At 34.7% G+C, this 17,836-nt stretch overlaps 1 protein-coding gene across 1 annotated transcript; it reads right to left on the bottom strand.

The window, feature by feature from the left end:
- Positions 1–8,800: 8,800 nt before the first annotated feature.
- Positions 8,801–12,392, bottom strand: LOC147077324 (uncharacterized). Its single transcript, XM_085941057.1, has 4 exons — positions 12,130–12,392; positions 11,668–11,823; positions 9,633–9,980; positions 8,801–9,058 (listed from the first exon to the last, which is right to left on the bottom strand). Exons 1-4 carry the CDS (start codon positions 12,241–12,243, stop codon positions 8,801–8,803), a joined length of 876 nt encoding a protein of 291 aa, XP_085797183.1. The 5' UTR covers positions 12,244–12,392.
- Between the last annotated feature and the right edge of the window lie 5,444 nt (positions 12,393–17,836).

The raw sequence follows: 17,836 nt of genomic DNA, 5'->3' as shown, positions 1-17,836 counted from the left end.
TGCCAACCGTTAGCCATTTAAAAGCAGAGTTACGCGGAGTTATTTATCTCTGTAACCGCGCCGGTTCTCGCGGGAAGGGCGGTTAGAGCCTCAGACTGAGATGCACGTAATAATAATTATGACCTCAACGGTTTGTTACGAAAAATAGTGCAAACTTACAGCCGACGCCGGTCGCTGCAGAGATTGTTTAATTATCCGGATAACTTAAAGTCATCGCTAGGTGTTTAAGTGATAGCTCAAATATAATAATAATTATTATAAAATAAGAACAATAACGATTGTAATCCAAAAGCCTCAATTGTAAATTAAAAAAACAATAAGGATTGTAATTCAAAGCAATAATAATTGTAAAGACTAATTCGTATTGTGTTATATCACATTACTTAGGTATCTAAAAAATAATAAATATTAAGAACCTTGTTATAAAGTATTTTCATATTCATATTAAGTCATAAATTAATATTAAGATGCAAGTGTAAAGGAATATTATAAAAATATTTGGTGAAAACATTATACGAAGTAAAGCTAATCCTGGTGTTTTTTTTAATTCTGGACCCGTGCTCCTTTATAGTATTAAATTACAAAGTCGAAACAAACAATTTATTACACTATTAATTATTATTTATTGACACCTCAAGTGCACACCAACAACCTGAGCTAGCTTTGAACTTGAGGGTAAGTACATCAGTAGGTGCGTTACGTTCTGGTCTATTAAGTCTTTTTTACTTTACAAGAATTACAGCACTGAATCAAAGAGTGCATAAAATCAATCCAAACATAGGTACACATTTAGGCAACCAACGAACTGCTATTTATTTTAACATTCATAATAATGAAAATGTGTCAAATATTTTTGTAAGTACCTATATTAACATTTCGCGGACCCCCCCGCCCCCCACACCGACGTTATCTACGCACCGCCAAATTATTTATAACTTGCAACAGACTTCTTCAACGGTCACAAAGACCCCTGGGGTTCTAAAGGAACCACTTAAAATAACGATTGAATAGACCTACCGAATAATTTTAAGCCTTTAAGATCGCTGGTACTAATGAGAAAAGGTGTCTGAAACTCAGTACCTACCTACCCAACTCATTTATAAAATAAACAAAATGGCTCGCGGTGAAAATCCCATGTTAGGTACCATTGCCACCAAATCTGTGGATTCAATAGCGATATGTTTTGATTTACGCTCCTTCCTCAAAGTTGCCTGTGGTGATGTAACGGCTTTTTTATAAAATAAAGTTAAACTGTTTCAATATTTGACATAACTACTTAACTAGAAAACAAAATAGGTCAATGCTAAAGAGATTGCACCGTCCAATATCTTTGGTAAATGCTAGTTTTTTTAATCAAGCTTTAGCTAACAGAGGTGCCAGCGAAATCAGTTCTTGCGTTTTGCTGTACAGACAAGAAAATAGTAGTGGCAGAGACATCATTTTCTATTCTGACAATAAACTGCACTCTCCAGAATAAGAAAAAACCAATTACCAGCATAAAATATATGCCATTGGGAACTTGGACATACCGACCGCTGGATTGTAGGTCTTACCAAAAAAACGTTGATTCTATGCATTCACCAATAGATTGAGCAATATAATATAAAATGAGTAATTAATCATATTTCTCATTAAAGTAAATATTGTCAAAGTATTCTGTTATCTATGAGTTAATGAGTCTTGATTGCTGGCGTTTAATTCTTAAGACTGGTTATGTGATAAACCAAGGATATTTTGATGGTACCCCAAAATAGCCACACATAGAAAGCTTTCAGTATTCTTATTTAACGTCTAGGCTTCGACTCCGCAGAGCGGAACATAGCGTACCTACATATACTTATTATCATGATGAATGTAGCATCTGATCTTTGAATGGTGGCATTTAAATAATAGATACTCGATGATTAGGTAAAACCCTTCTCCATAAAAACGTCAACAATTTCATATCACAAACCTTACCTCAATAACAAACACACCCCTGATAAAAGTTTGCAATCCCTGATAAATATTATGAATTAAATAACATTTCGCAAACGATTTCTGCGAGAGGCGATCTTCGAGTACCTGCCCTGCGCCCAATGCTATTTTCTATCCCTAAACTTCAGCCGAGCCAAGGTTGCTTCGAAACCCAAGCAACGTTAAATTTTCAAAACCCAAAAAGGCCTGAGAACATTCGGAAATTTAGCTATACTCTTCAGACTTCTTACGCATCTCCCTCCCGCCCTTCTTAAGATAATAATAATAGATATTTTCCAATCAGTATGATAAAAAACTATAAAAGCGGTGGTACCACGCAAGGGTTTGCTGCCCACGCGGCGGATATACCATCCCAACAGAAAGCCACACTTGTTTCAACATTATAAATCAGTGTATCACTTGTGTGTTATAATAATTCAATAACCACCGTTCAAGCCGCCCGTGAACCTAATAAGTTGGGTCAGTGTTACTCCCGATAATGTACCTAAAAATTAATTATAAAATATTTCTATATATATTATTGTTTAATTTAATAAAACGCAAAAATTTTTAGTGCTTCATCAACTTCCGCCTCAGAGGGACAATTCTAAAGTTGATAATGTCCCTCTAAAGCGGACGAAACCGGTCCAGATTTATTAAAAACTAAAAGTAAAATAAGTAGGTACTAATTTATAATTTTGCGATTTATTAAATTCATAATACAATGCAGTTCAACCATTTATTGACAGTAAACACATTAAAAGAAAATAAAAACCAATATGTAATTGACATAATTTATTAACTTTAAATTGTTTCCCCTTGTTAGCTAGACACCACACTGCCGCCGTCAAGAATACATATCGCTCTGAAGTCTCTTAGCATAATTCCAAGTCATACCAACATTTTTTAGGTCTCCAGTGTGCACTCTATAGATAGATGGTATTTAACTACTTTCCAGGAAGCCAGAATCTATTTGGCTGGAAGCAAGTTGAAGTTTTTTCTCGAAACACAGTAAAGCTACCTCTAGACTTCTCGGTACCCAGTTTTTTTTGCTGTCACGTGCATTTTCCAAACACTATGAAAGCAGCAGGCTGAAGGGTGTACCTGTGGGCATTTAGTGCTCCGCTCTTTGGGTACCACTGTAGGACGCCATTTGTCCAGCGGTTGTCCACTCACTGATAGACATCTCTAGTCTATTACAATTTCATCTGGATCGAGATCCCATCGCGTATTTTTGTCTGCTTCCTTGTCCATTAGTTTTTTTGCAATCTTTACCGATGTGCCCAAGAAGCACCTTTTCATGTCAAGTTGCGCAAGGTATCCATTTTTTTTAAATTTTATCTTACATTAAGAGTTCATGTTTCAGACACTTGTGTGAGCGTTGGTAGCACACATGGGTTGAACACTTTACGTAGACACAATGTGAGGTAGGTCACTTGAAGATACTATTTAGGAATGCGAAAAGTATCACCTACATAATATGAATAATATTGTTCTAAAAAGGTTATTCACCAATATGTCTCATTTCATGTTTTTTAAGATTACCAAGTCGCGAGCATCTATATGAACATACATTGCATTTATAAGGTTTATCACCGGTATGTGTCATTTTATGCTTTTTAACATCACTAGATGTCGTACATCTATATAAACATAGTTTGCATTTATAAGGTTTTTCACCAGTATGTGTCATTTTATGTATTTTAAGAACACCAATACGCGAGCATCTATATAAACACACACTGCATTTATAAGGTTTTTCACCGGTATGTGTCATTTTATGTGTTTTAAGCTGAGATGATGTCGTGCATCTATATGAACATACATTGCAATTATAAGGTTTTTCACCGGTATGTCTCATTTCATGGTTTTTAAGATTACTAAGTTGCGAGCATCTATATGAACATACATTGCATTTATAAGGTTTATCACCGGTATGTGTCATTTTATGCTTTTTAACATCACTAGATGTCGTACATCCATATGAACATAGTTTGCATTTATAAGGTTTTTCACCAGTATGTGTCATTTTATGTGTTTTCAGATGACCAGATGTCAAGGATCTAAATGAACATACATTGCATTTATAAGGTTTTTCACCGGTATGTGTCATTTTATGTCTTTTAAGACGACAAGATGTCGAGGATCTATATGAACATATATTGCATTTATAAGGTTTTTCACCAGTATGTGTCATTTCATGTTCTTTAAGATGACCAATTCGCGAGCATCTATATGAACATACATTGCATTTATAAGGTTTTTCACCGGTATGTGTCATTTTATGTCTCTTAAGATCACTAAGTCGCGAGCATCCATATGAACATACATTGCATTTATAAGGTTTTTCACCAGTAATTGTCTTTTTATGTACATTGACATTACTATGGTGCGAAACTTCTATGCTTCGATTTTGATCAGGAATCACATCTATGTGCACCATTTTGTGAGTTTTTAGAGCATTTCCGCATCCGAAAACTGCGTTACAAATGCAGCAAATCAAATTACGTGAGAAATGGATTACTCTTCTAAGAATAAGTCGAATTTCCTTCGGAGCACGTCGTTCTAAGATTTCTTGTTTAATGCTATTCTCATCTATCGTCACTTCTGAATACTGTATCGTTCTATCCTGGATGCCATCATCTGAGGATTGTTGATTCTCGTCTGTATCGTGATTCGTCGTGAAAAATCCCTTGGTAGAAACCTAGACAAATCGTAATAATCGATATCAATATTATCAGTTATGTTAATAGTGTGTCGTTGGAGAGTGTGCACAGTGCGATCATTGACAGTATTTTAATATTAATTTCATACATCAGAATTCCACATGATGTAATAGATTATTAACGACAGGTACTATTCCGTATTGGAGAAAATGTGGCCAATAATTCCCAGTAGAAACCTTTACTGTTGGTTTCAATATAATATCGTGAATTTGGAACATGATTATTAAAATTATCATCACTATCATTAACGTGCAAATAAAATAATTACGTTTGGCTTGTCCACTTTTGGGGCACACTTCGCTTTTGTGTATAAATTATTGGTCGCTTAACCTTAAAAAGTTATTTGAACACAAATATCCATTAACTTCTATTTGTCTAGTCTGCAACAGATTAGGGTAAGGGGTCCAATCACTTACCTACACAAAAAATATACGCTGCATGCAAGGAGAAGTGAACCAAGAATATCTTATTAATTGAGTTAGCATTTACTTGGTAGAATTCCATTTTACAAGAAATGAAAATATAATTAATATTAAATTCTACAGGTTTTTTTAAAAAGGTTTGTCGATAGCTATTTCGGTTGTAACACCATTATCAAGACTATTCAGATAGGCCGTTTGCCTTTGCTTAAATACTATACGTGTATAGATAGAGACAGAATACATTTTCTTATTCGTTCCAGCAATATTATGAATTTTTACATTATTATTAATTGTAATATTATTAATACTTTGAAAACCCTAAGTGGGTTTTTTAAAAATGGATATCGAAATTTTCAAAATTTATCAAAATTACAGTGTTCGATGGTTATTTATTGACATTATTAATCAATTAAAATATTATTAGTATAATTGTCTTAATCGTGTGCTTAGATTATATTTAATAGTGGCGACGAATACATTACCAAATTTTCATTAATTATGTGATAACTTTTGGATAATTCGCGATTAATTTCCAACTGTTCAAGTAAATTTAATTTTAGACCTTTATTACATATATGCAGACATTGTGGCGTTTCATTGTTACTGATGCTATGCGAGTTTGATATCAAATGTTTAGCAAACTGAGAATCTGTTTTACCATTCCTAAAAGACCGGAGGTGCTCTTCAAAACGAGTTTTTATTGACCTGCCAGATTGTCCAATGTAGCATAGACTACATGTGCCACATGTTATTTTATAAACTCCGCTTTTCTCCAGTTTGTTGATTTTATCTTTACTATTTTTTAAGTTTAATCCTAGATTATTATTAGCTTTGAATGCTACGTTAACGCTATGTTTAATTTCTTGATAAATTTTGTCTGAAATAATGCCGTGATAACCAATGGACTTGTAATAACGATTTGAATCTTTAATCTTTAATGAAAATTTGGTAATGTATTCGTCGCCACTATTAAATATAATCTAAGCACACGATTAAGACAATTATACTAATAATATTTTAATTGATTAATAATGTCAATAAATAACCATCGAACACTGTAATTTTGATAAATTTTGAAAATTTCGATATCCATTTTTAAAAAACCCACTCAGGGTTTTCAAAGTATTAATAATATTACAATTAATAATAATGTAAAAATTCATAATATTGCTGGAACGAATAAGAAAATGTATTCTGTCTCTATCTATACACGTATAGTATTTAAGCAAAGGCAAACGGCCTATCTGAATAGTCTTGATAATGGTGTTACAACCGAAATAGCTATCGACAAACCTTTTTAAAGAAACCTGTAGAATTTAATATTAATTATGTTTTCATTTCTTGTAAGAATATCTTACTTTAGAGATGAATCTTTAACCACAGCACATGACTATACTCATTAAAGATAATATTTGTTTTTATAATAATAATAATTTATAACAAAGCACATGGGAGTCTTCAAATTTTATGTCAGGAGAAATATTGCTAGTTTATGACTACTTGGTTCGATTTGCATTAAATGTCATTTACCTTTCTGTTTGTTGTGAATCCACAACTATTTTTTTTTGCTTACGAAACTTACGAAAGGGTTAATTGTCAAACCGAGCTGTGATACTGCGCATGCTTTTTGACATTTTTGAACAGTATTTAGACAGGCAACCATGAATAGAGTGACGATCGAGCACCGATTCCAAATTGTCAAATTAATCTTCGACACTGCGATGACGCTCATTTTTGACTAAACGGATTGGTTAATAGACAAAATTGGCGTATATGGAGTCCAATCTAAGTGAGACCCTACAAACTCAATTACATCTAATAAATGCACTGCTTTTTGCGGTTCACATGCTGGTGAAACCATCGAACTTTATTTATCAAAAGATGAAGCCGGCACTCGCGTTACGGTAAATGGAGATCATTAGGCACAGGACATTGATTGACCAATGATATTTGTTGCTGTTGCAAATATGGATGACATTGTTGCGGATAAGATGTAGTATATACCGGCTGAAGCTGCTGCAAATCACATCACAGAAGTTCCGGTGGACGGAAGCCGCGACAGCCTTTATGCAAAGCATAAAAGAAGAGCTGCGGCTGACGGACACGGGATGGGGGCTGTCCTCTTCCAAGATAGGGACGACGGCGATCGACACATCATTTTATACGCCAGGGGTTGCTTGTTTGCAGTGGAACGCAAGTACCACAGCAATGAACAGGAGGCCCTCGAGATCATTTGGGCTATCAAACGTTATAGGATCTGCCTAAAAGAACGAGGGTTCACCCTGGTAATCGACAATAAGGGGCTCATTCGGCTCCAACAAGCGAAAGACCAAAGAGCGAAACAAACCCGATGGGCGATCCTATTATCAGAAATTTCTTTCACCATTACCCACTGTCAAGGGAAAGATAACCAACTACCGGACGCTTTATCTCGGAACCGGAACCGTCGGAAGACATAGACATGGACGTATGAGCATACCAGAGGGTATCCGACAACAGATCCAACCCCCATGGCTTTAGTGCTGGAGTTACCAGACCTGGTGACCGGCATAGAACAAAACGAGACGATCAGAAGTCGGGCGAGATGATCATCGAAAGACCCATTCCAAGAGACGACACCTAGAGTGACGATCGAACTGAAATGCACGACTATGACTTATGTCGAGTAGTAAAAGGCAGACGCCTGATAATAGTACCACACTCGCAGCAGCGGCCAGTCATAAGGGCGTACCATAACGACCATAAAGCAGGTCACCCCGGAACGGGACAGACCAACAGGGCGATCGCACGACTATATTTCTGGAAGAAGCAACGAAAACAAGTAGACGACTACGTCCGCAGGTGTCGGAACTGCGCCATCAAAAAAAGGGGAGCCTTACAGACGGAAGATACACAAAGGCCGCATACAGAAGCGCGCCGCCCATGGGACATAGCATCCAATACCACTAAGAATGGCAGTTTTCATTTACGCTGCGTATAAGACGGAAAAAATATGTAGCAAATTAAGATCCTTCTAAACTTTAAGCTACAGTATGTGAGCATACCTAATCAGTATACCTCACCCGGCAAATCTTTATGAATAGAACCACGCTGGAGCAATGCTAATTAAGTATCCGTATTTACTTAGCAAATCCGTTGTCGATTTACGCAAATTAAAACTATTTTTTTTTCTAAATACCTTTATGCCACTCTACACTATCGAGTTCTTTCGGAATTTGGCACTCAAACTACTCTACTTGATGCTAACCCAACTTATAACTGCATTTTATCGCAAAATTGTGTTAAGGGATGACGCTCATTTTTGCTTAACGGATTTGTTAATAAGGAAAATTTCCTAGACGGCAAAATACCAATCTAGAAGGCTTCCTATAATTTATTACATTCACAAAAATGCATCATTTGGTGCGGTTTACACGCTGGTGGAATCACCGCACAATTTTTCAAAAATAGCGCCAAAGCTCAGGTTTAGGTGAATGGATATCCTTGTCGAGCCATGATTATTACTTTGTTTTAAATATGGAATCATTCCAAAGAACAGTGATTTCAACAGGAAGTGCCATACAGCTACCGCAACTATCGCTTTATTTGAATCAAGATTTGCAGATAAATTGATTTAGAGAAATGGATTCGTGAAGTCACTGTTATATGCTGATAAACCAGCAGCATTTAACGCATTAGAACCCAACATTTCCCGTACTATACGACCAGCAGTGCTTTAACAAAAGTAGTCCGAATTGGGCGCCCAGAATTTGACTTCGGCCTATCGGACTTTAAAAAAACTGCATTTGTTTTTAAACATACCTGGTCTAATGGCTTGTATTGCAGATTAGAGCAGCCAGGTTGCGTTAATTTATCATTTATTTGGTGAATAGCATTCTCAACTAATTCTTCTTTGATGATGGCTGCCTCATCATTATTCTTATACTTAATATTCATCAGGCCTATTTCACGCTTCTGAAAATAACATTATAAATATTAAGTAACAGTATCATTATTATGATAAGCCAGAGAAGGTCTCCCAAAGCTTTTTCTTCAATATTTGGTCGCCAATGTTTGATTTAATTTGGAAGGTGAATGTATAATAACCGAACGACATTCCAATGTTATGATTATACTTATATATTATTTCGATTATACTTTTTTGTTTTAGTTGAATTAGGAGTACATTTTACAGATGGCGTTAAAATTCATTAAGCCTTGCCTATACCAAACCATAACTAATAAAAAATATCCTTCGATCTATAAAATATCCAAAGATCTGTATGATTTAATAACAAGATTTTAGATATTTTTCAGATAGACGAATAATTTTGGACTATTATTTATCATGGCTTGGCTTCGCGGGGTTTTGTTGAATTTTAAAAACTAACCAACACATCAGTAAATTATGGTCACCTTAATCTAATGAAAACAAATATGTATGACTGACAAAGTTTTGTGTGTACTATTTATGTTGCATATAAGCATATATAACACATTATATACCTAACAACAATAATCAAATGAGCATGTATATTATATGAGTTACCTGTGAATCACTTGCAAACGTCGACGCATCAAACTGTTCATACAAGTGACTGCTTTGGTCGCATGGAAAAGCCACTTCATCGAAAGTCAGCGACGCATCGTGCATACGTTTATGGCACTTTAAAATGTGCGCTGATGAAAAAAAATTACAACACACGTTGCAAACAAAATTTCTAACAAAAAATGAAGCTCTGTTCAACCTCAGACGGACTTCTTTCGCAGACGCAATCGCTATTTCCTTTTTGATGGCCATTTCTTGCACTTCAATTTCACCAAACGACTGTGCAGATTGTCTCTCAAAGATATCAGGTGAAATCATACAATCCATGTCACGGTTTACGAGCGGGGTCTGTCAATAAATAAAATACAAAAATAAATCAATCAAAACATTTATACTAACAATATAAAAAATCAACCAACATAAAGAATGCAAAGTTTCTGGACTATGACCACGTAGAAGGGCAATTTTTGGACAAAGCAGTATCGAAGTCATTGTATGAGAAAGTGATTAGAATTTAAGAGAAATTTAATTTCTAATTAGATTTTGACAAACGCGTCTGAAAGTGGCGGAGGCTTTTGAGCTTTATAAGCTTCGACGGTTAAGGCGCTAATTTTGACAGATTTAATGTCGGAACGTAACGTTGAAAGGCTTTTTTTTTTTTTTTTTTTTTCATTTACATATTACCGTTGGAAGTGTTCTTTTGTACCTATTTAAATTCTCAATTAAGTATTTATTGTGTTTTGTTATACAGAAACATACATATATTATTAATATTAGGTTTGTAAAATACATCGGAAGTTCCGTTCACATTCTCGTAGGTACTGATTATTATAATAACACTATTATGAGGTAAATATTGAAGTAAGTACGAGTAGCTTCTTTAAGAAATAATTATCTAGGTACAACAATCAATCGTTTTAAGAATTCAGCGATAACTAATATAAGTACTGATTAAATAATATGTTAATGTCATTACCACATTTTAGGTTATTCATACTATACTATTATACGGTTATAAATACCTAACAAGTGATGACAACGAATCGAACTCTATGCATAGAAAATTTGGGTGGAATCATGGAACAATACGATGAAAATCGGTTTATTGTTCGCGTATGGTTACTAATGAATAATAGGTATCGGTTACTACGCTATAATGTACCTACCTAATTCTACTGAACTCCCACTGTGTAAATGACTAAAATATTAATATGAACATCTCACAATATATAAATACAGAAGAATCTCAGTTTTTCTTAATCCTAAAAATAATATAATGTTCATAGGTAACGCAATATTATGTTGAGATCATTTTTAGGTTAGGTTCAGTCTGGAGAGTTATTACTTTGACAGATGTGAGAAGTGGTTTGACGTTTCAGACCAAACCATTTTTGACGGTCACAAAATGGTTTGCACTTTGCTGATACAGTGAACTAAACGTTAAATCTAAAACTATTCCGGCTTACTTATAACGCTTGCGCAGTGTGCCAGTTTTGACCTGTCAAACTGTTTAGCTGGAACGCCTCAATTTATGTTGTCATGCAGCATGGTAGATAATTTAGTAAAATTTGAGGCTTACAACATTAATTTGTTACATAAAGTTTTGACAATAGAATTGGTCTATTTCCACCCCATTTCACACGTATGTAGGTATAGCTTCCGTTTATTGTATTTTATGGCTGCAAGTAGTTTTTTGTAGACAATAGGCTTACCTTGTATAACCTACTTGCCTAAAAAGAACTCACGGACGATTAATTTCATTTATTCACCATACAATTGATAACAATTTTAGATAATCGTATTAATTATTGCTTTACATTCGAATGATTGTGATGTATAAATCATCATAAATAAATGCTCATGGTTTTGTTTTAAAATATCAGTGTGAGCTAAAACCACTAAATGAAACAAGTTGGAGCGAATTAATAATGGTGAAATGAGTTTCAAAGATGCATTGCAAATTCAAACCTTCAATATTATAAGACGGCATCAAGGGAAGAAAACGGCACATATACCTACGTACAATTGAACGTACCTGATGATGTGGCCTGTAATCTGAATATGAACAACCCGGTTGAGGTTCTTCATCATATAATGGATGTGAAACATCTTCAATAATCTCGCGCTTGACGACAGCTGGATGATCATCTGTCTCAGATTTTATATTAGAGAGGTCCGCCATATTAAAGTGCTGAAAAAAGCATTATTACATTTTGTAAACACGGTAAAACAGTTTCATGTCACGTCATCACCATATATCATTGTATAATATTTATATTTAACATGAATTAGTAGATAAACAAACCAACCCTTTAATACCTATCACAGATGTATTGTAGCTGTCAAATTGTATAAACATGTATTTTTTTGAAACAATTAATATCACACTATGTTCCTACATTGTTTGTTAAAAAGCCACAGTTTATAATATAAAACGAATCATTGTTATTCTCAATCTAATGTTATTGTAAAAAAAAATTAGTTTCCAAAAACTAACCTCGAAATTGCAACTTGAAACGACCGCATTGTTTGGATGGATACTCAGCGTGTCAAACAAAGGCTTGCCTTCTATATCGGAGTGTCCTCCATCACATCGTTGCTTTGCATCCATGTTAAGGGTATATATTCCAGAAGCCACGTGTTATGTGACAGAGAGCATCCTTTCAAGGTAATATTAGAAAAGTGTTGCCGCAATACTGAAAAGTATTCCTGTGGAAACTAGGTACCTATAATAAAAATACACACTTGACACGGTGACACAATTATATGTATGTTTTGTTGTCTAACCAAAACAATGGTACGAAAATGATCGTCAGCATTTCATCAATCATAACGAGAACAGCGCATCTCACTATATATTATAATAACTAATAAATCAAATTGGGTTTTTTTCTCCTATACTGTAAACACTGACGATACCTTTTTCGTGACGGCTCCACTCTCTACTAGTCTCCAGCGACAGGACACACGTTTTAGTTACGATAAAAGTTCTACGTGTAGTCGATGTTCTTGACATTAGTATCTGTACCATAATACCTACAAAATTCAATAAGTACATTCTTGTTTATCAGATAATAGCTACACGGAATATTATTAACTGTATTTCGGCAACACTTATATACAACACAACAGAAAGTTGTCAAGTTGTCTCTAGCACATTGCATAGTACGATAGTTGATACGCAAATATGGAAGTCAAGCGAGAATGTGATGGAGACCAATCTGGTACTGAAGACAAGTTTGATGTAACAACCAGCCACCATAACAGCCCTGACACGCGCATCTATATAAAGCAGGAGAACACAGACGAATTCATTTGCGATTTTGAGGTTAGTTTTTATTTATTAAGTCCTTTCCTGCGTTTTTTTGTAATTATTTTACCAGAATACCTACGATAAGTTTATATTTTTTTAAATTGTTTAAGAACATACGAGGATGTCAAATTTTCTTTCAAAAACCTTTTGACATAGGTACATTTAGACAGCTACCCAGCTCAATTATAAGTAAGCATTGTTATAAAATAGGTACACGAGCTCAAAATTGTTTTTTTATATGATTACAAAAATGTATAATGTTTTCTTCAGTATCCAGCAACGCGTCTCGCTGAAATTAATCCCGAGATTGACCTCCAGCTGGTTGACGTTAAACGCGAGTTCGTTGCAGATGCAATACACCCTTTCCATGATGAAGATCCAACACCTGGATGTTCGCATTCAGATAACGGACCAGTACAGCAGGTAATTGTATATTATGCGATATTTTCTTCCATCGGCTATGTATCCTATCACAGCTTTGTGACTAAATTTAAATAGGTAGATATTATCCTCGTCTCGGTTATACACGCTTCCTACAACTATTTCACTTACCTATGTATCTGGTTTAATGTGTGTGGGCGCATTGACCTACAGTATTTGAATGTGATGTCTGTCACTGATGATGACCAATCGACCTCTTCTTTCAGAAAGTACTTTTGAGATAACATTATTGTTTGTAGGTAGGTAGCAGAAGACGTCACATGCTGGCATGGCGACAAAGTAAGTCTGTGGTTTTGTCATTCCGCAGAATATTTTGAATGATCTAATTTCAATGAACTTTAACAGTTTATACGTGTGCGTACTTTAAAATTACTTGCGATATTGCATCCATACATAATATTGTGAACAGGCCAGCGCCATCTTAAGATACAATGTTGAGCATATCTGTACACATTTGTACATATTTGTACACGCATCTCTCAAACGAGTGATCCCACTGTTCAGCTGTCAAAATCAGATTTCAGATTGTCTCCAAAACAACATAATTATAAGGTCTTTCTCGTTTTGTATTGAATTATTATAAAGAAATCGCAAATCAAATTTATAACCTATCAGTGTTTTTGTTATAAATATACATACCTGTTATTCGTCAGTTATTATCAAAGTCAAACTATTTCTTCGTGCAAAAGACGGTGGTAACATCGATTTCCGAAAAATGTCTTCTTTAGCATTGAGCTATACATTACGTTTGTGGAAGATGTGTTAATGTTAGTCTAGTAATTATGATGTACCCATCTATCAAAATCAATCCAATCCCATTTTAAGGCAGCTGCGAACCTGCAGACAATAGATTAGGGATGGGCATACACGAGGTCAACGAGAACCACATTCTCGATTTTCATAATTATATACTTTACAACACTATTCACGTTCTCACATATATCGAGTAGGTTTATAGAAAGTCTTAAATGACATTACAATAGTTATTTGTACACGATGGAATTATTGATCTGAAAAAACACGGTTTCTGATAGAAAACGCGTTTTAGAAAATGATATAAGTTACTATTAATAATTATGATTATGTCAAGCTTTTTAAGATTGTGCTTGATTTAAATTGAAGTATGTTCGGGACTCAAAAAATCGAAGTAAAAACAAAGATTATGTACCAATTTACACCACCACGCGCGAATGTTTTATATTGAAGAGAAAAAAATATTACCTAATATAATAATAAAGAAAAATCCAAAAAAGTGATACAAATAAATATAAGTACTTACTTATATACACTATTAAAAAATAATGACCACATTGCTATGCGTATTTTATAGAGTTTTTAATACTATTTTTACCAGTGGTATAATACCAATCGATGCGCAAACGGAACCGACGAAACTCGTGCATAAATGACAGATCGTATTGTATACAAATTAATAATAGGCAAATTCTCTTCAAGAATTTACGTTTATCGTAAATATATAATTGAACAAATCGCTCCTAATGCTTTATGCGTGACACGTAATATTATCGCACTCACCTCATCAGGCGGCGGTGGAAGCCGCTCCGTGAACTTCTGATTTTGATCGATTTACAATGCTTGAGACCTCTGTAGCGAGAGAATGCCTCATCTGATCGCAGCAATTCTGGTGTCATTTTGTGTGTAAAGAACCAAGCCAAGTAATAGAGTAACAAACTATTTCATTGGCACCAACAAAAATGCCTGTACCAAATAAGAAACAAAAAGCTAGTAGTAGTAATTCTGACAGACCGTAAATATGGAAAACCGTTCAGTTATGGGAAATCTATAAACAAGCGTGGTTAAAATGCACCCACGACCTTTTTGAAAAATTTGAAAACAAGCAAAAATAACATAATATTCAAAGAATAAAAGATATGCATTCGTCTAGAAACACGGTGAAAGATAGAATCTCTCATTGTAATATTTAAACCTTTTTTTAAAAATTCTTAAAAACCACTTTTTCATTTTATCTTTATAAAAAACTGCTCGGCACGTCAGACAGTCGAAAGATTATATTTGGAAAATTTTGGCACGTGTGTCTACGTAAAAAGGTTTGCTAACACCGTGTCTAGGTATAATATTTCTACCTAGATCTGTTACTTATAATGAGCTGTTATTTAAAAATCTCATAATTTATTTAATAATACTTTTAAATTTCTTTTTTAGATTATCGCTAGAAGCACTGTACCGGCCAATATTGCGAGTCTCACATCGTCCTGGGACGTGACTGAAGCACAAGCGTCTAGCGAAGACCTACACATTGAGGAACAAGATATTATGAAAGAACTCAAGGAATATATAGAAAGGTTCAAAGATGTCGGCTGTCGCAATAGTAAACGTGATATTTTTCAATCAAATATGGTAAACACAGAATTATTAGTGGCTGTTATACAACTGGAAAAAAAATCGTTTCATATACAAAATTTTGTATGCAGTATCTGTTTCGATTTTTTTTCATCGTTAAACCGACTGTTGCTTCACAAAGCGATACACAAAACCACAATTGCGAAATCGACCGAATCCGTTGCAATGCTGGTTGAATGTGACGATAGATATTTTTCAAGATTTCGTTCTGGTCAGGTTGTGAAATCACTTAAATTGACTTATTATGATAAAAAGCCATTCAAGAAGTGCGATAAATGCAATTATTCATGCAGACAGTCAGATACCATGAAAACACACAAAATAACCCATTCTGGTGAAAAGCCATTTAACTGTGATAAATGCAATTACTCTTGCAGACAATTGGGTAACATGAAAACACATAAAATGCGTCATTCTGGTAAAAAGCCATTTAAATGTGATAAATGCAATTACTCATGCAGACAGTCTAGTAGTATGAAAACACACGAAATGACTCATTCTGGTGAAAAACCATTCAAATGTGATAAGTGCAATTATTCATGCACGACGTCTGGTGGCATAAAAACACATAAAATGACTCATTCTGGTGAAAAGCCATTTAAGTGTGATAAATGCAATTACTCATGCAGACAGTCTGGTTGTATGAAAATTCACAAAATGAGTCATTCTGGTGAAAAACCATTTAACTGTGATAAATGCAAGTATTCATGCAGATATCCAAGTGACATGAAAACACACAAAATGACTCATTCTGGTGAAAAGCCATTTAACTGTGGTAAATGTATTTACTCGTGCACGACTTCTAGTAGCATGAAAAGACATAAAATTACTCATTCTAGTGAAAACCTCTTAAACTGTGATAAATGCAATTACTCAAGCAGACTTTCTAGTAGCATGAAAACACATAGAATGACTCATTCGGGCGAAACGCCATTTTAATGCGATATATGAAAATACTCATTCATACAGTCAGGTAACATGAAAACACACAAAATGACCCATTCTGGTCAAAAGCCATTTAAATGTGTCAAATGCAAATACTCGTGCAGATGTTCAAGTAACATGAAAAGACACAAAATGACTCATTTTGGTGAAAAACCATTTAACTGTGATATATGTAATTACTTATGTAAACAATCTGGTCACCTAAAAACACACAAACTGACTCATACTGGTGAAAAGTCATAATGTGATAAATGTTTTTACTCATGTAAAACGTTTAGTGGCATGCAAATACACAATAATACTCATTTTGGTGATTAGCTTTTTAAATAAGATTTATCTAATATTTGCTCATGCATTTGATCTGGTAGTATGAAATGGCATAAAAAGACTCATTCTGGTGAGAAGCCATTTAAATTTTATATTTATGTAATTACTCATGCACAACGTCTAGTGTCATAATATCGCAAAAATTGACTCATTCTGTTGAAAGGCCATTTTAATGTGATAAGTGCAGTTTCGCATCCACAACGTTTGGTAGCATGAAATTGCATTAAAGGACTAATTCAAGTGAAAAGTCTTTTACATTATTATTATGATAAATTCAATTACCCATGCATATATTTTAATAACATGAAATCACATGAAAGGGCCCATTCCGGTGAAAAGCCATTTCGTGTAAATTCTTATACGCATGCTAATTGTCTGTAAAAGTCACTAGCTGTGCTTATCAGTGAACTGTAAAGAAATGATTCGGATGCTGGGAGGGAAGGGTACGTCTAGGATGCCAGGCACTGACCTTTTATGCTATTTAGGCTGGCTTCATGGTTTGGTTGTCAATCCTGGTCGTATTATCAGTCTCGTTCGGTATTGTTCATCGGGTCATCCGGTGCGTGCACTTGACGGTTTAGCTTAGGTAAGTGTTTATATGCGCACGGTTGATGAATGACTGACCATCATTTGTCGCGCCAGGCAAGGGTCAAATTGTCAGGTTGGTAGGAATTTATCTATTGTATTAGGGCCACTGACGATACCCCGGTCCCGAAATAGTCCCAAAGGTACTTTATCTCCAACCGGTCCTGCCCTCAGACCGATTAAGAAACTTTGTTTGGCTAGCTCAGTACTA

This window comes from Rhyacophila brunnea, unplaced genomic scaffold (genome assembly GCF_057557595.1).
Source record: "Rhyacophila brunnea isolate RB1 unplaced genomic scaffold, BYU_Rbru_1.0 scaffold_13, whole genome shotgun sequence".
NCBI lineage: Eukaryota > Metazoa > Arthropoda > Insecta > Trichoptera > Rhyacophilidae > Rhyacophila > Rhyacophila brunnea.
This window is presented reverse-complemented; position numbering and strand designations above follow the sequence as displayed.